Source organism: Thermobia domestica, chromosome 14, assembly GCF_964235325.1.
Source record: "Thermobia domestica chromosome 14, izTheDome1.hap1.1, whole genome shotgun sequence".
Classification (NCBI taxonomy): Eukaryota; Metazoa; Arthropoda; class Insecta; order Zygentoma; family Lepismatidae; genus Thermobia; species Thermobia domestica.
Window position 1 is genome coordinate 5,461,101 of NC_137467.1, and position 19,948 is coordinate 5,481,048.

At 34.8% G+C, this 19,948-nt stretch overlaps 1 protein-coding gene across 1 annotated transcript in view; it reads left to right on the forward strand.

The window, feature by feature from the left end:
* Positions 1 to 19,948, forward strand: part of LOC145670651 (dynein axonemal heavy chain 1-like) — a gene marked incomplete at its 3' end in the record, with an annotated part of 1,762,390 nt that overhangs the window by 1,709,609 nt on the left and 32,833 nt on the right. Inside the window, 2 exon segments of the mRNA XM_081739441.1 lie at positions 7,332 to 7,587; positions 17,814 to 17,924. Of these exon segments, the coding sequence (XP_081595567.1) occupies positions 7,332 to 7,587; positions 17,814 to 17,924 (367 nt within the window).

A 19,948-nucleotide genomic window follows, 5' to 3' on the forward strand; every position in this document is an offset into this window, starting at 1 on the left:
CTTCAAATTTCTCGACAGAATTCGTGACAAGAGATTTTGAACTGAATAGTAACACAAATTCCCTGCTTTTACCCGACATTTAATTTCTCCGTGAATATGATTTTCGTCTGTTAATATTGATCCCAAATATTTGAAACTATCCATTTTATCAAAAGTATTATTTAATATTTTAACACATCCATAATTTGCTCTATTCCGGTCTCGGCGCACTTCCATGTATTTAGTTTTCTCTGCATTTACTCCTAAACCCATGTCCCTGCAAGCATTTAATAATATCTTTGCATTTCTTTCTATTGTTCTCCTATCATTACCTATTAAATTTACATCATCAGCATATGTCATAACCTGGTGAATACCGTTCAACTCTAGGCCCTGGTTACTATCTTTGATTTTCCTTATAGCGTATTCCAGTACAAAGTTAAATAATAATGGCGATAACGCATCTCCTTGTTTCAGGCCATTTTCGACGTGAAAGCTTGTGGACAAAAATTTTCCTACCCGGGCTTTACTTTGGGATTCATTTAAACATATTTTAATTAATCTAATTAGCTTTCTCGGTATTTCAAGTTCTGTAAGAACGTTGTATAATGTTTCTCTCCTAACCGAGTCGTATACCTTTCTAAAATCAATAAATAGTTGATGTACCGGAGTATTGTATTCCCACTTTTTTTCGAGTATTTGGCGAATGGTAAATATTTGGTCGATAGTTGATCGATTTCGTCTAAATCCGCACTGATAATCTCCAATAATTTCATCAGCGTATGGGGTCAGTCTTGCTAATAGAATATTTGAAAGGATTTTATAGGATGTTGACAGAAGAGAAATGCCTCGATAATTATTACAGTCAGTTTTGTCGCTTTTGTTGTGAATTGGAACAATGATTGATTCTTTCCACTCTTGTGGCAATTCTTCCTTGTTTCAGATAAAGAGAATGAGTTTGTGTATCTTGTTCCACAATTTTTCGCCTTCAGCTAAAATTAACTCAGCCGGAATTTCATCTACACCCGGAGATTTGTGTTTCTTTAATTTCTTTATAGCGGTTTCTACTTCTATTCGGTTGGGTTCTGAAATATACGGTTCTGCGGTGTGTATCTCCTTTTCTCCACGCACACTAGTTTTTGGTTGCGTGTTAAACAAATCGTCAAAGAAATCTTTCCATCTATTTAAGATGCTATCCGTGTCAGTGAGAACTGTACCGTCAGATTTCTTTAATATATAAGCACGAGGTTGATAGCCTTTCTTAAATTCGTTGATTCCCTTATACATGTGCCGGATGTTTTTATTTTTACTATTATCTTCAAGTTCCTTAATTTTAGCTTTCAGAAAATCACGTTTCTTTGTTCTAAAAGTTTTGGAAGTTTCCCGCCTGATATCTGCGAAATCTTGTGTAGTTATTTCATTTGGATTTTGTAGCCAGCGTAATTTTGCCTGTTTTCTCTTTTCTGCAAGTTTTGTGCATTCCTGGTCGAACCATGGTTTGTTCCTACGTATTTCCGCGTGTCCCAATTTTTCTTTTGCTGAACTTTTAATGCTATCTCTAATTTCAATCCAGGTATCCTCGACACTAGATTGCGTCACTATTACCAAATCGAAAATATACATCGAAAGATAGGTGACCAGATTTTATCAATGTTGCCAAATTCGAGAATTAAAGTTGGTTTGTATTAATAAATAAACAATGATTCTTTAATCTCCCGTTGCTTTTTGTTTTTGCTGAACCCATTGCATTAACCTGTTTTATATTATGTGTAATTGTTTAATGTGTTCTTTGATCAAGGTGTTAATATTGCGTTTGGTTTAACCTATATGTGAAGAGTCACATTCATACTGAGCACGATATATACGTGACTTATGTAGTGGACCCACAAAATAACTTTTAAAGCCGGTAAGATGTTTTTCTAAACTTTTCGGGGACACTGGAAGCAAATATATTATGCTTTCCAAGAATACGTTGAATTTCTGTCGATAAGTGTAGAAAGTAAGGAATTCCTATCCAAGGTTTTGCTTCTTTGGGAATAACTGTTTTAGGTGCTTACACTAATCTACGTGTTTGACTAAACCACTTTTGTAAGGCATGTGCCTTTCATTACGCATCAACTGCTCATGCGCCTACAGAATTTTAACTGCTTAATTGTTGTTGTTTTCAGCTGCATTTGTAAGATAAATGCACAAAGCTACATTGTTGATTACCAAGTACCACGAGTGTTTGTTGTTTCTCCTGTCAAAAAGAGAAAGGAGAAGGAAACTATAGGTAATGATTTAAGAATTTTGACAGCGAGTGTTGAGGCTTACCGTAACATCATTATTAATCACAAAATACTGTCATTGTTTAATTTTTCTGTGTCAAAATACCATAAGAATGGAGAACGAAAACGAGTTGACAAAGTAAAGTTCTAATTTTTCAGTTCACAACACTGTTTGTATAGGTCTAAGGTTAAGGAATAATTAGCACTTCTGACCGGAGTATATACACGTATTTATTAAAACTAAAATACATTATAACGGTTTCGACAACTTAATATTATCTTCATCAAATACTAACTGAGAGAGATATTTCAGAGCATAGAAATATACACAAAGCATAGAGTATATATTTCTATGCCCTGAAGATATCTTTCTCAGTTAGTGTGTGATGAAGATAACATTAAGTTGTCGAAACCGTTACAATGTATTTTAGTTTTAATAAATACGTGTATATACTCTGGTCAGAAGTGTTAGTTATTCCTTAAATGAGTTCCAGAGTCATGATGTATAGTTACAAGTTCAAGCTTGTATTTTTCAGAATTGATAGAGGTATACCTAACTCTCTCACTCTCACTCTCTTTCTCTCTCTCTCTCCCTCTCTCTCTCTCTCTCTCTCTCTTGGGGTCGTACAGTCAGCGACAAAAGTTATTTCTGTTTGTTAAAATTTATTTTAGGAATAACGGTGGTATAATTGAAACGTACAGAAAATTTTATTCCTTTTAATTTACTGAAAATTGTACTCAAATTGTCCTTCCATTCTGAAGTTATTTACGAAACTAATTTCATCAAAATGGATTACTTTTGTTATTGACTGTACAAGGGTGCTTATTTCCGCATTAAAAAAAATGATTTTTAAAATATGACATTAATTGTTTTAGAAAGGCTCGTATATTGAGGAGGTGCGTATATTCGAGTAAAAACGGTATACTCTTTATATTAAAGTTTCATGGATGAAGTACATTCTCGGTTTGTATATGACCGAATACTTTAGGTATTTGCGGGGGTATTTTTGTCATGTTATGTGCGCTTTCCATGTGAGTTTTATGTTCCGTTTTGCCCTCCTGGTATAATTTTCATTGCAGCTACATACAGCCTTGTAAATACCTCAAGACATTCTATAAGGTATAATTAATATATATACTTTTAGTTTAGTATTATTGATACGTATATATGTTGAATGAATAATATTTGTACTATTAATTTTTGTACTATAATAATGTATATCTTGAAAAATCCATGAATGCAGAATTCTTGAGGCGGAAAATGAAATGAATAAATAAACATTCTTTCGTCTGTATTATGTTAACGACTTGAAAATCTTGTACATATTGTATTGTATTGTGTTTATTTTCGTTCTTTTTTCACACATTTAGCAGTGTATTATAATGTATCTGAAGTGGACATGCCATTTATATATAAATACAGAAGTGAAAGATACAACAATAGTGTCAAATACACACGCTAGGTTATTAATTAGGCTTTACATTTTACATCATTATTATACCTTACATTTTGTATGATATCATTATTACAAATAAATTTAGAGAAAGTAATTACTACGTGCAGTGTGTGAAGACATTCTTGCACATATATCTAGTGCTTAATGACAAGTAATGACACTGATTTACTATAAATCATGTAAAATGTTTATGTAGTTAGCAATTCACGTATTCCTTTGCCGAGTAAAAGCAGTGATGTAATAAATATTTCTGGAGTTCTTTTTTAAATTCAACAACAGAGTCCGGGTCTTTATACATTTGGGAAGTTTATTGTAAAGACCCAGGACACCCGCGTATTTACACTAGTATAAACATAATGTACAGTTTTGCCCAAACAGAATATGACTACTAGTGTCTCTTTAGTAAACACGCCTTTGTGCTAGATATTCTTGAAAAATACCGTCAGCTACAGCAATAGGACTGTGTCGCCATTGCCTCCTTGATACCTGGGCATATTGGCATTCGGGAAAACAAGCATGAAGACACAGTAAGTAAAAACGCCTTGTTGCACTAGAGAATTCTCTCCCGTATTCTAATCTTTTTTCGTCCTAAGGATGCGATCTCACTGCAAACAGATTTTTAAAAAAGCTTAATTCTGTTGAAATGAAATGAAATCTTTGAATTTAACGTCCCACGATTATGCCCTTTATGTTAGTGGTGCCTACCCCCCTTATGTTCATGACGCATCCCCCCAATTGTCTATCCATAGGTGTTCTTCCATGAAAAAAAAAATCTTTTCGATTAATTTTTACACCCCCTCAAATATATTTATATAGATTTTTAACCCCCAAATATTTCAATGACGCAGTTTGCGTCATAGCCCCCCTTTGTGGGCACCCCTGTTTATGTTAAGGGAAACTATGATTAAAGGAAGTGAATGACAATGGAATGAGAAAGTAGGAGGAAACGGGAATACCCTGAGAAAACCCACGAACACGATGTTGTCCACCATAAACTTACTTGGATGGGGATCGAACCAGAAACCCCATGCACCAGAAGTAAGTGTTCTACCACTGAGCCACCATGCCTCATTAATTCTATTGAAGTATTCTGAGCAATTGAAAGGCGTCATCGTGTTCTAGTCATTAAGATGAGGCAATCTTGGCGCGTTTGTGTATCGGACACTCTTATTTCATATACTCTCATTTACTGCGTGACGTCAACTGAATATTCAGCACGTTATTGTAGACTATCCGAATTTATTCAAACTTCAGAGAACGTTTAGCACTAACTAATAATATTAATCGGATTTTCGGGGATAATCTGGTCTTTAATGCCTATTCTCACTTTTATTCATGACATTAGAATAGTTAACTTGTTCTCAAATCTTCCTTTTTAGATGTTTGGTGTTGTGTGCTACTATTATTGATATTTTTTAAAATTATTTTATTGTATTACATTTTTTTATTAACTTGTTCACTAGAGTCAGTTACACGCTTCACTGGGTTAAAATAAGAAAAATTAGTTATATGTTCCGTTAGTCAGTCACTTTTTACTATTACTGAATCGATCTTAAGTCCATAGAAACAAATAATATATAATGAAAAGTCAGAAAATCATAAGTAATTTATATAAATAAAAATTACGAGGACTGAATTTGGATTTAAATGACATCGGATGTGTCACTGTTCATCTCAGTGACCTCGAAAACTATGACGTGTGAGACCTGGGTTCGATTCCCGGAGGGAACTCATGTGGTTCGGATTCCACGTTAATCAGTAGGTCCACGTCTCATATAGCCTCGCTGCTGAAAGGGACGTTAAACTAAAATCAACTCAAAAACTATGAATTCGGTCGTAATATCGGTCTTTTTCGATCATTTTTATAAATTCCCCCTCCCTCTCCCTAAGTTGCACCGTCAAAGTGATACGATAAAAACCATCTCAGACCAGAACTTAATCTATGTTGAAAATTTGATCGAGATTGTTCCGGTGGTTCAAGACTTATTAACTCACAAACATAGTCAATTCCGTTTTTATTTATATAGATTATTTTAGCCTTTTAACAACGTTTGTTTTAATTTTCATTGATCTTTATATGTTTAATCTCGTATTTTGTTAAACCTATATTTAAAGTACAATTTCATAGACATTTTATTTTCAATTTTTAATGAAAAGCATGTGCTTGCCATTTGCCTAATCAAGACAAAATCATAATCAATCAATCAATCAAGACAAAAACTAGTTTCTAGAAGACGTTTATTGAAACAAAATGAAAGTAGACTAGTAATCACTTTTCTGACATGCCACTTTTCCGATAAAAATACATATAATATCAAAAAAGTGGCATGTCAGAAACGTGATTACTAGTCTACTTTCATTTTGTACAGTGGCGGATCCAGGAAATGATCAAGGGAGGGGCTAAACCATAGTTTCCAGTGTAAAACAGGATTGAAGTCCATTTTATCTAGTGTATACCTAAGGGTCAAGGGGGGGGGGGCACAGCCTCTATAGCCCCCCCTTGGATGCGCCCTTGTATATATATATATATATATATATATATATATATATATATATATATACAGGGTGTTACTGACAAACTGTAAGAGGTGATTCCTTACATCAAAATAAGAGAAAAAGTTAATATGGAACTATCGCGAAAAGTGCATGGTTTCAGAGTTAAGGCTGTCCAAAATCGCGAAAAAGCCAAATTCGAATTTGAGATACTGTGGATGGTGGTCCTTATCAGCGTAAAGGAAGTTACGCATACACAATTCAAAAATACATATTTCATTAATGTTCAATTGAATGTACAGAATATTCCCTCTAGGGTGAAATTCCTAGATATGCCATCAACCGAATTTTGAGATAGGTTCTGGCTTTATGATTGGTCCAAAGTTAGCAAATGATAAGCCTTGATAGCAGTGCACATGAAAACATTTGGCGCAATGTCGGACGCTTACAAGTGGAGAAAACGTGAATTATACCAGACGAAATACATCATATCACACGTTATTAAAAAAAAAAAAAAAAAAAAAAAAAACAGAGCTTCCGGTTCTTAACACTTCCGACTCCCCTCTGAAGCAATGGATGTCCATTGTTGTCAAGGCTTACATCCTGCCTATTTTGGACCCTCCTCGAAATCAGGGTATATCTAAATTCTATTGACAGCATATCTGAAAATTACACCTTGTAGGGAATACTCTGTACACTTATTGAAAATTGATGAAATATGCACTTTTGGATTGTGTGTGCGTGGCTTCCTTTACGCTGATAAGAACCACCATCCACAGTTTCCGGAATTCGAAATAGAGCCTGTTGAAATTTGGCTTTTTTGCGATTTTGGACAGCCGTAACTCTTAGACTATGCACTTTTCGCGATAGTTCCATATGAACTTTTTCTCTTATTTTGATGTGAGGAATCACCTCTTACAGTTTGTCGGTCTACTTCATTAACACCCTGTATATACATATATATATCAGATTCGTCACATGCTGTTTTAAATATTTTTCGTATTAAAAAAAGTAATTAAAACTGTTTCAACATAGTGCTAACACAGAATAACACAAATACTAACAAGGAATCCCGGTCTTCTTATTAAAATTAATTATGGGATTACATTGATTTTGACTGAATTATTCTTTCCAGAGAAAAATTTCCTGATCCTTGGGATGATGAATTGGATGAATTCCAACATATGATAATCATAAAATGCATTCGACCAGACAAAGTGACAAATTGCATGCAAGACTTCGTTATGTACAATATTGGAGAGAGATTTGTGGAGCCACAGACAACTGAACTGGCAGCCATTTTTAAAGAATCAAGCCCAACATGTCCTCTTGTCTTTGTGATTTCTGCTGGAACTGATCCCGCCTCAGATCTTTACAAGTTTGCAGATAAGGTACGATGAAAACATTTTTGTAAAGAAACAAATATTCTGTAGTCTCACTAGGTACTTAGCTTACATTATAAGTTATTCTCATTTTGCGTTGCAGTTAATGTGATTATATTTAGTAATTTTATTTACTTATCTGAGTTGCTTAATTTGAAGTAAATTTTGTGCAGAGTTACACTTGTCAATTTTATACAAAATAACGTAATGTCGCCCCAATTATTCAACATTTACAGTGAATGTTTAATGAAGGAAGCATTAATGAGAATTGGAGATTTCGAGATTGGAGGGCAGATCATTAACAAGATCAGGTATGCAGATGATACGGTTATAATAGCTAAAACCGAAGGAGGACTACAGGAGATGATTGACAAAATCGTTGACATTGGAAAACTGTATGGAATGGAAATTAACATCGAAAAGTCGAAAGTCATTAGAATAGCCCGTGGAAACACGCCCTTACGGATCAGAGTAGAACAAAGGGAACTTGAACAGGTCGATAGTTTCAAGTATCTGGAAAGTATTTTGACGAGAGACGCTTACTGCACCAAAGAGATCAGGTCAAGAATTGCATAACGAAAGAAGCTTCAACAAGGAAAGATTACTCTTAACTAGCAGGTTCAACATTGGACTTAACAAGAAGTTGATCAAGTGCTATATATGAAATATTGGACTTTATGATTCAGAAACTTGGACATTACGGAAGTTAGAGAAGAAATATTTAGAGAGCTTCGAAATGTGGTGTTGGAGGAAGATGGAGAAGATAAAATGGACAGAGAGAGAGTAATAAATGAAGATATTTCGAAACAGATAAGAAAGAAAAAAAAAGAACGCTTCTAGCCATTCTTCGTAGAAAGGCCAATTGGATTGGACACATCTTGCGAAGAAATTGTTTTCTTCATACCGCCATAGAAGGAAAGATGGAAGGAGAACGAGGAATAGGAAGAAGATCACAAATGATTGATGATTTAAAAAAATGAAGAAAATATTGGAGGTTAAAAGAAGGAGCTGAAGATCGAGAAACGTGGAAGGAACATTTCCAGGCCCAAAATTAAAATAAAAAAGGGATAAATCTCATTAGTCCCAGAACCTCCCAAAAGGCAGAATACTTAATAATAATAATAATAACATAATGGGAAGTAGAATCAGGGCGACACGGCTATAAGGCTATACGGCTAAATCTATCCAAATATTTATACGACAAACTCAAAATAATGTTGCCAATCATTGATGCATTGTATTTTATTAATATATGATTTATTTATTTTTTTTATTTGTCGTATAAGCATCAAGTAAGCAGTAATAGTATTTTAAGTTTAACCCCTCATACAACGCAGTAACGGCTGACTCTTATCAGCTGTCTACTAGGCGCATGAGAATGGGACGGAGACACAATCGCTCCCACATCGTTCACAGCAGAAGCAACTGTTGCGAGTATATTAAAAATGTGAAACATAGCGATATAATGGGGACATAGCTGATTAAGATATTCTTCGGGGAGTTTCGGGAGTCGAGAGCAATAGTCAAAGTACAAATCGCCTTGAACAAAACCAAAACAGAAAAAAATGAGAAATCTATTAGTCGTATTTAGCATCTTTTAAATGGTGACGAAAATAAACAAAGAATGTTATTATGGGTACTGTTAACACGCAAGTGAGATACCATTTCTTTCTTGCTATAAAAGCACATATAACTAACTCTATGGCGTACGGAACATTCAATGCCGTGTTCACAAAAGCTCTCCACTGACTTCTATTCTTAGCCAACTGGATCCAATTTCTATTTTGTATTCCTATTTCTGCGAGTTCCATCTTAATATTGTTCTCCCATCTGCGCCTAGATCTTCCTAGTGGTCGTTTTCCGATTGGTTTTCCAGTTAAAACTTTGAAAGTGTTCCCACTTTCTTCCATTCTGGCTACATGACCTGCCCACCTGATAATCCTAGATTTGATGACCCTAACAATATTTGGTAAACCGTATATGTTACGTAATTCCTCGTTATGAAGTCACCGCCACTCCCCATTCCCGTTTCTCTTGGGTTCGAATGTTAAAAGGACAAACAGTAGTATAATTTATTGAGTGCGTTCTGCAATATTAACGTTTTGAATCAGTACGGTGACTGTTGTTGTGGATTAAATGGATAACTTAAGTTGGCATTTGATTCAGTGAATTTACAGTTAATACGTGTCCATTTACACTTGTTTATTTGAAGCAGTAATACTTCACATAAAGCAGAAGCATTTATATTGTTTTCTTTCCTTGCATTGCACAGGCTATGTTGCAAGACTATGTTGCACGAATCACGATCACTTTTCGTCAAGTATTTTAACAACTTTCAAACCACGCTACATTATTGCATGGGATAACACAAGTACATTAGTGTAGTTGTTCTAAGTACGAAGTATAACGGTATAACGAAATAAAGTACAAATATCTTGCAGAAACATGATTACATACATACACAAAATTCAATATTCATAAAATAAATAATTAAATAAATAAATAAGAAAACAAATTGCATTTATCTCGAAGGAACTGATTAACTGTATGTTAACCATTTACTGCATTAGTTGAAAACTCAACCTACGAGTATAATCATCCAATATTGCTGTAGATAGTGACAAACTGTTTCAGTGTTCCACCGTCATCTTCGTCAAAGTAGATTGGAAATAAAGAACTTATTTGCTTAGCACTTCACACTATTAAGTTTCTTTCCAAAATAGAGGCGGTTCTTGAGGAAAGTCAGATCAGTAAAAATTAAAAAAATTTCTTTCTGCAAGCTAAAGAAGAATTGCCCATGGCCAAAGAGGCATTCAACAAGAAAAGATCACTCTTAACTAGCAGGCTCAATATTGAACTTAAGAAGAAGTTGGTCAAGTGCTATATATGGAGCATTGGACTGTATGATTCAGACTTGGACATTACGGAAGTTAGAGAGGAAATATTTGGAGAGCTTCGAAGTGTGGTGTTGGAGGAAGATGGAGAAGATAAAATGGACAGAGAGAGAGTAATAAATGAAGATATTTCGAAACAGATAGGAAAAAAAAGAACGCTTCTAGTCAGTATTTTTCGTAGGAAGGCCACTTGGATTGAACACATCTTGGAAAGCGCCGTCATAGAAGGAAAGATGGAAGGAAACCGAGGAATAGGAAGAAGAACATAACTGATCGATGATTTGAAAAATAGAGGAAAATATTGGGAGTTAAAAGAGGAAACTGAAGATCGAGAAGTGTGGACGAAACATTTCTAAGCCCAGAAATTGAAAGAAAAAGAAAGAAGGAAAAGAAAAGTAAGAAAGAAAAAGAAAAATTCATTAGTCTCAGGACCTGCCAAAAGGTAGAATACTTATAATAATAATAATAATAATAATAATAATAATAATAATAATAATAATAATAATAATAATAATAATAATAATAATAATAATAATAATAATAATAATAATAATAATAATCTAAAGAGAGGTGGCTTCATAGAGCTTCATAAAGATGTGTACAAGTACATAAGGTAAATTCTCTTACTACATTAGTTAGGTTTCTTCCTTCGGTGTATTGCGATAAAATTTAAATGCTTAGAGTTGTGACTTCCTTCGAAAGCTTCCACGGCTGCCAAGTCATAAATGTTGGAAACTGTACACATATGGTATGGGTGAATCCTTGAATACCGTATACAGGTGAAACACTTCATTGCGTGAAACAAAAAAGAAAAGCAAAAATGAACATATGATCAATCTTGCGAAGAGTAGTTACTTAAAAAGGAACGACGGTTACATAAATCACTAAACGCTTCCAACATACAATCATTACGCATAATATAATCTATTTGTTCAAGAATTCATCCGCTCCATCTGCATATACTTTTGCTTTATCTATGAACTGAGAAGAAACTCATAATGTTAAGTGCTCACTAGCTTAAAGGAGCAGTTCGAGTTAAAAACAAGTTTGGTGCAATAGAAAGAGAAACAAAACATAAGAGACCCGTATTTTTTTTATATCTTAATAGGCCGTCTCGTTCAGCTTCTACAGGCATTTGTTTTTGATGGATCGTAAATGGTGACGTCATGGGTGGGATACGCTAGAAACTCAATGTGAGTCAGCAACCACTCCCTTGTACGCAGCTGATAAACCTTTAATAGTATTTACAGTCTAGATTCACTTCTGGTTAATGCCAGGAAAATTATTTACACGCAAACTGAGAAAGAATGCTGTTTCAAGTATATTATTGAAAGGCTTATAATACGAGCCATTGAACAAGCACCGATCTATGTCCAGTTACCAACGTACAAATATCGTACAAGACGCAATTGATGGTTGTAGTCAAGACGACGCATTAGAGGGTAATAGAGACGATGTCACTCATGATTCTGAAGATACTGCTTTGGAAATAAGCTGTACAATGTGAATTAGGGAGTGAAATATACCGGCTTGTAGAAGGAATCAGTGACGATGACTGTTCCTCAAGACATTGATCCATCGTTTAATTTCTCTGTATCATGTGACAATGATGATGAAACGGGTGATGAGAGTTGTTCCGCGGACAGCTATGAGAATAAAAGAAATTTAACCCGTAAAGTGTTTTTCGTATTCTGGCAAACTTTACAGATGTTATTTCATTTTTGCCTCATATGTTACGCTCCTGTACATACCTTGAAGCACAAAAATTATAGGGTCAGCGTTAAAAATTGCAACAAAACGTGAAAATGAACATACGGAATCGGAATTATGTTTGGGAATCGGAAGAATGATTAAATAAACGGTACTTAGGTGTTGCAGAAATCTCGTCCGCCATCTATTTACACATTGGTTTCGATTTTTTTTTCTTTGAAACGCTGAACTCATGCTTTATAGGATACCTTTTATAACATTATAAAAACGTTTGTACAGCCCACCATCAGATATCATTTTCTACATGCAGATGATATTTGTAAGTCTTTGCAATCAGTTCTGGAAAAGGAAACCGCACTTAGAACGTGCCACCGCACCTCTCACAAACGAAATGCTTGGCACTGTGTAGTATGTAAGCCTGCTCTCGCTCCTTGCCCACCTATGACGTCATCACAAAATCTTTCTTCCTCTGTTACTCGCTAACGACTGAACGTATCGCGATCAAACAAACACCATTCCTTTTAGAATTTTCAACTCTACAAATGGAAATAAATTGTAAAAAATGCATTTCTAAGTCGAACTGCTCCTTTAAGTTCTTTATTTCCAAATTTACTTTGACCAAGACGATGGTGGGTTGTTGTAATAGTTTGTCGTTGTCAACTGTATTATAGGATGTCTAGAGGTACAGTAAGTTTTTCAACCATTTAAAATGTATCCAATATTATCTTTAATCTATTATGCCATCAGCTACAACAACATGGCTATGTCGTCAGTGTTTGCAGGATGCTGGGATAGTATTCGCGGAAACGAACGTACCGACATGGCAGACAGTAACGCTGCATTGGCAAAGGTTGCAATGCACTCTCTTACGTGTCTGGATGTTAGTAGCTACTTTCTGTAACAGATGTGTTCTCACTGAAAGAGAATTGAAGCCAAGCCAACGTAAATAATCTGTAGTAAGACTATTCATGGCTTTGGATTAATTGTTTTAACAAAAGAGACACTGACCAAAGCTTAAAACTTTACTTTATTTTAAATTATAATTTGTAACTGTTTCGGATATCTAGCATATCCTTCTTCAGACACGATCGAAATTTATGAAAATACAGACATATATATAAATGTTGTTATAACAGAGTTTAAATTCTTTACTCTCTTTCAGAGAAATTCAGAGAAAATAAATTCAGAGAAAGAATTTAAACTCTGTTATAACAACATTTATATATATGTCTGTATTTTCATTAATTTCGATCGTGTCTGAAGAAGGATATGCTAGATATCCGAAAGAGTTACAAATTATAATTTAAAATAAAGTAAAGTTTTAAGCTTTGGTCAGTGTCTCTTTTGTTAAAATAAAATAATCTGTATTCAGCAAAACTTCTTTCGGGCAATTAGCAAACGTTTCTGCATACAAATCGCTGAAATGAAGTGATCTTGACATGTTTGCGTATCGGGCACTCTAATCCCACTCATTCCTACTTAATGCGTTGTGATAACCATTTGTATTGTAAAGACTGTAGCGTCTCGCTGAGTATTCGGCACATTCTTGTAGATTGTCCGGAATACTCAATCGTCAGAGAACGTTTAGAAACATCTGAAAGTCTTAGCCTGATTTTGGAAAATAAGTGTGGTCTTCATTGACTGCATTCTCACTTTTATTCGTGAAATTGAAATAGTTAACGCAGTCCGAAGTTTTTTCTTATTAGCTTTCTTGTGGTATGTTATTATTATTGCTATTATTTATGTTATATATTTTGATTTGTTAGTATTTTTTCATACTGTAATTTTTATCTTTAAGGAATTTTTAAAGCTTTTTCTGTTTTAGTGTCTTATTTTCTAGAAATTTATTTTGATTTGAACTACAATTTTTTAGAAAACTTATTTTGAATTTGTAATATACAGTATGTAGCGGTAAGCGTTTTTTTTTTTTTAATTTACAATTTTTACATTTTGTTTAGCGTATTGGGATACAAATTTCAATTTGTAAAGCAATTTGTAAATTTGGTATCTCATTTTCTGTACTATAATCAGTAATTATAGATTTGTAAAAGAAGTCCAATAAATACAAAAAAAAAAAAAAAAAAACTTAACAATTCCATTCATTATGAATGGAATTGTGAATTAATTTCGTGTTTATTGGGTTTTACAAGGGACGTAAATGGACATCCGGTATCTCAGTACTTCAAATAAAAAGCGAAAAGAAAAGAGAAAAAAATGTGTGTATTTTTTTATATTTTCGGAGCTGAAGAATGCCGTTACTGTTTCAGTGATCTACTGTACGAACTTCTGCATTTTACTAATCATATCCAATCTCCATTCATGCTGCACCATATATCAGCTAGGTCCAATATAATTTGAACTTGTTTTCTCTACTGTCAATGCGCCTTTTGTTGCACACTCAGAAACAAAGATAAGATGGCTCAAAGCCTGAGAAGGTCTGGAGGATGACCCGCTAGGAAAGGAAAGACAGAGTGGAAAACTGTTTTGTAACCCAAAATCGAGGCATTTTTCTTGCAGCAACCGACCCTTCAAAAAGAAAAAATGAAAATGAAATGAAATCTTTAAGTTTTACGTCCCACGGTTATGCCGGTTAGGCTAAAGGAGACGGTGATGATGATAGATGAGTGAAATGGTGGAATAAAGAAAGTGGGAGGAAACGGGAGAACCCCGAGAAAACCCACGAGCACGGTGTTCGTCCACCGCAAAGTCCACACGGCGTGAGCTAGGATCGAACCAGGGACCCCAAGCACCGGAGGTGAACGCTCTACCACTGAGTCACTGCGCCCCCCACCCTCCTTCAAAAAGAAGTTTCTTGAAATAATAGGAATATTTGTTCAACTTGCTCCTTATTTTAGCTTCCGTGGTAATAATGCAGGATGCAAAGATGTATCGCAATTTACGATACATTTTTCAATGTGTATCGCACTTCCATGTTTTTGCATCGCAAACAGCAATGCGATACCGCTTTAAAAAAAACGCTGGTATCGGACATTGACCTTGGCAGGTAATGGTATGGGGAGAAATAGCCACGCTACTGAAGCCCCCGTTAAACCGTAATTATTTGTTCGTTGAAAAAGAGAATATTTATCGAAATGTGCTCAAAGTTGAATCTATTATGGACATTATGCTTTGGATGAAGATACGGTAGAGGAATATTATTTTTTGACTTGAAGAATATCCCAAAACCACATATTTAAAGTTGTCATTGTATTGAAGTAGATCAACAAATTTAAATTTAGAAAATCATGACTTACTTTTTATTTATTTATTTATTTATTTATTTATTGAAAGATTTGACTGTCTTGCAAATTCTTGCACAATTCATATACAGTAAAATCTGTCTATTTTGATCATTGTCCAACTGCAAACGAGACCACAATACATAATTAGACATACCAACAAAGACACAATAAAAATATATTGAATCAAGAATAAAATACTATTAACTGACTGTATAGTTCTATTAACTTCTTAAATGACCGCAAATTTTATAACAAAGTCACAATAAGAAATAAACATATGCAAAGAAAAGTATATTGATCATAATTTATCACGTCTACAAGTTCTGCTACGCTTTCAGCATGCAACAATAATGTTTTTTTTATTATTATTTCATTTATCCCTTTCGCCAAGAATTTCCTACTTTAATTTCTAATTTGTTTGTCATCAAGTAATAATATGAAATGTGAATGTGAAATAAAAGCAAGGATAGGAATGGCGAAAGAAGCCTTTACGAGGATAGGTGGGACCTTGAATAAAGAGTTGAGAAAAAGACTCATAAAGTGCTTCGTGTGAAGTATTGTGCTGTATGGGCCAGAAACATGGACGCCACGCAAAAATGATGAAAAACGAGTGGAAGCTTTCGAAATGTGGGTATGGAGAAGAATGGAGAGAATTAGCTGAGTCAAGTAGAAACCGAATGAGAGGGTGTTAGAAATGCTGGGGATAAAAGAACAATTTTAGATATTATTGAAAAGAGAAAGATAAACTGGTTGCGACATTGGCTAAGAAGGAACTGTATCATGAGAGACGTGCTAGAGAGTATGGTGGCAGGAAAGAGAGGGAGGAGGCGAAAGAATCTACAATTAATAGACTATATCAAAACAGAAAAATCATACGTGAAAACGAAGAGATAGTGGAAGACGATGGAGCATGGACGCTTCTCAGTTGCAACAAATGACCTGTCAATAATGGCAGACTACTTATGATGATGATGATGATGATGATGATGATGATATCTTCAAGGCGACAAGAAAAAAAGAGGGGGTTTCGTAGTTAAAGAAGAAAACTGAAGTTTTGGAAATTGCGGAAGTATTCCCGGTGACAAATGTAAAATATATAATCGCTATGAAATAAAGTGATCTTAGCCCGATTGTGATTCGGGTACTTGCATCTCACACATTACTATTTAGTGCATGAGGTCAACCATTCGTATTGTGAACTAGAATATTCAGACCTTAAAGAACGTTAATCCTAATGATATTAGTCAGCTCTGAGGAGATAACCAATACTGCTTTCAGCCGGTTCATACCGGTTCGCTAAAACCGATTGTTAAAATATTTAGAGTTCGCATAACCGTTTATTATATCCAAACATAACAGTAAATTTCACCCAGTTATACCCAGGGACAGTAAATTTTAGTTTAACTATCTTTGTTTCCAGAAATTCTTACAGCAACAGGGTTAAACATATGATCTCTCAGAACAAGGTATAAGCGTTTATTTTTTAATCTCAAACGCTCTGATATCAAGAATGAGAACTGGGATCACATGAGTGTAGTGGTGAGGGTTATTTATATTAAAACGGGTACATACTATTATCAATAATTGTTGATCCATTGCTGGATTAAGGTCTTTCCATTACTTTTAAACAACCATCTATCTTGCATAATTCGTTTCCAAGATTTCGTCACACCACCTTGTATTAGAATTCTGTGTAGATCTTTACTTGTCACTTGTAGTATCGAGTAAAAAATTCGCTATTGTCTACCTTATATGGTTTGTTTTCTTGTCTACTTTATATGTTTATATCTATCTATCTACCTATCCATCTAGTATCTCTCTCTCGCGCGCGACAGATATATATACAGAACCTTTGTCAAAAAATTAGAATAACAGCACTGAGGATAACCTTAACTTTACTCACTGCATTTTTGTATTTATTCGTGAAACTGAAATAGTTAACGTTCTCTCAGATTTCTGTTTTCAGATTTCTTCTGTTATTATTACTAGTACTGTTATTACATTTTGTATTTTCAATTTTTTTTAAGACTTTTTGCTACCTCTATTTTAATTTTGGAATTTATTTAGCGTTAAACTCTTATTGTGTAGAATTTATATGAGGTACACTTTTTTTTTTAGAAGTTTTACTCGGAATATTTCATATATAACATATGTAGGTCATGGAACTTGTTGTAACGGGAACAAATAGTCTCGCTGTTGACGTCCCTTGTCAAATTATTCTTTTTCTTACTTCTTTTCCTCCACCCTTCCTATTAGAGAAGGATTTGGCGAAAGTACTTATAAGTGTACATTTCCTTAGTGACGTATGAAAATGTTCTTACTTTTTTTTTTGGGGGGGGGGGTAAATAATTTATCTTTCTCTCTCTTCACTCCATTACTTTATTTCCAGATGAGGTTCACCAAAAAACTGAATGCAATATCATTGGGGCAAGGACAAGGTCCAATAGCGGAAGCAATGATGAAAACTGCTATGGATAATGGCTATTGGGTGTTCTTTCAGGTAAGCAATTAAATATATACAAGGTGGTGCAAAATTCCGTTTACAACGCTTGAGAGAAGAATCTACTCATGAAAACAAACAAACAAAAAAGTTTATTTGCCATTTTGTTAAATTCGGCATTATATCCGAGTTACAAGCTGTCGCAAGTGGCGACAAAACGACGTGTGACACCTCATTGCGGACAAAGAAACCCAAACAGTTTAGAGAAAGTAATGCCTGAATGACACAATGGTGTCAGAAGCAGGACGGTAGGGACGCGGCGCAAGGAATTTCTCAAGGGGCATTGATGAGGACAGACTGACATGCGGAAAATGGATACCTTTGAGAAATTCCTTGCGTCGCGTCTCTACAGCCCTGCTTCTGATACCATTGTTTCATTCAGAAATTACTTTTTCTAAACTGTTTGGGACCGCTTGCTGTTATGCCTTTCTTTGTCCTCAATTAGGTGTCACACGTCGTTTTGCCGCCACTTGCGAGAGCTTGTAACTTGGAAATGATGCCGAATTTAACAAAATGTCACACAAACTTATTTATTTGTGTTCATGTGTACATTCTTCTCCCAAGCGTTGTAAAAGGAATCTTGCACTACCCTATGTATGTATAACTAATTATTAATTAGATGTAAACAATGAATGAATCTAGCCTTTTCGTATGCCGAGTAGCCAGTAAAAATGTAGTTGGAATATTAGCTATAATTTTGCCCAATTGTGCATCATAATTTCCAATTTCTCAGGATTGTGTTTAATGAAAATTTAAAATTTTGTAAAGTATCCAAAATTCAAAGATACATTTTGGAAATTTATTTTGGCTGTTGTAAAATACGAAAGCAATAATCAAGGTATTTGTTTAAGGAAATAAAAATAGATAACGTAGTCATAACCACAGTTATAGGAAGTTTCCCTATAAGGAAATAACAGAATAAAGCATTTCATAAGAAGGCCTTAGCTAAGCTCTTCGCTACAACCAGGAAGCGTTCGGATGCCGGAAAAGGGACATGCTGGTTGACTCGGGGAGTTTGAATTAAGATCTGATAGTGAAAAGTCAACGTTAGAAGATTCACCAAAGCTGAATTAGTCAGTGATTGTTACAACTATTTACGATATTGGATAGACATAATGGTTAAGTTTCTGTACCATTACAATTTAGTAGATTTTTATAATTAAGACCATTTCGAGCCATGATAGCTTGTGTTGAGATGTTCAAAATATCCAAAGAAATTGATTTCTATTGTTTCATTTCTTATCCTAAGAAATTCACTAGATACATCCTTAAGTTGTCTTAATACACGGTGTTACAAATTTCTGATGATCTACGCTCTGGTCCCAAGCATAAAAGTTTCTAAGGTATTAAGTTATTTCAGTTTGAAATTTGTAGCGCACGTTAATATTTATTTTAATTAACGTATTTTTAAAAATGTAAACAAAAACAGTATAAGTTGTGCCTTTCTACGTTACTCATCTTTCTATTTCCAGTATTGCTTCTTTACATTGCCATACAATCTGTCCTATGAACGCATCTTACTTGTATCATTCTTGCTTATGTGCCATGGCCCTAATAGCAAGTCCGATTCTGCCTTAGAATAACTCATTTTAATCTGTAATTGATTTCGATGTGAGTGTTTCGACGATATTTTTGGTTAGAATGCGAACTTCTTTGTTTTCTACTCCGTCGTTTCTCCTAGGAAAAAGATAATGTAGTAGTATTCCCATTTTATTTCCACATCTCCATGCCGTTAACCACCTAGTGGTTCATCCGTCTTTTAAGACAGTTTCCGCTTCTAAGACAAGAAGGGGCCCTGACCTCCATCCGCTCATCCGCCCTCCGGGAAGGCTGTTGGCACTTGGTAGAGGCTGACTCCTTATCCCGGAAGTCAGTCGGTCCCCACCTACGTTAGCCGCCAAAAAAAAGTTGCCCGCTTTCTCCCGCGAGGAGGTATGGTTAGGACTTTCCCTTCATTTAGGGTGAAACCCGAAGGCTTTCCTCAAACCTCTCCAGTACTTTTAGACAGCATGAAGATGTTTTAA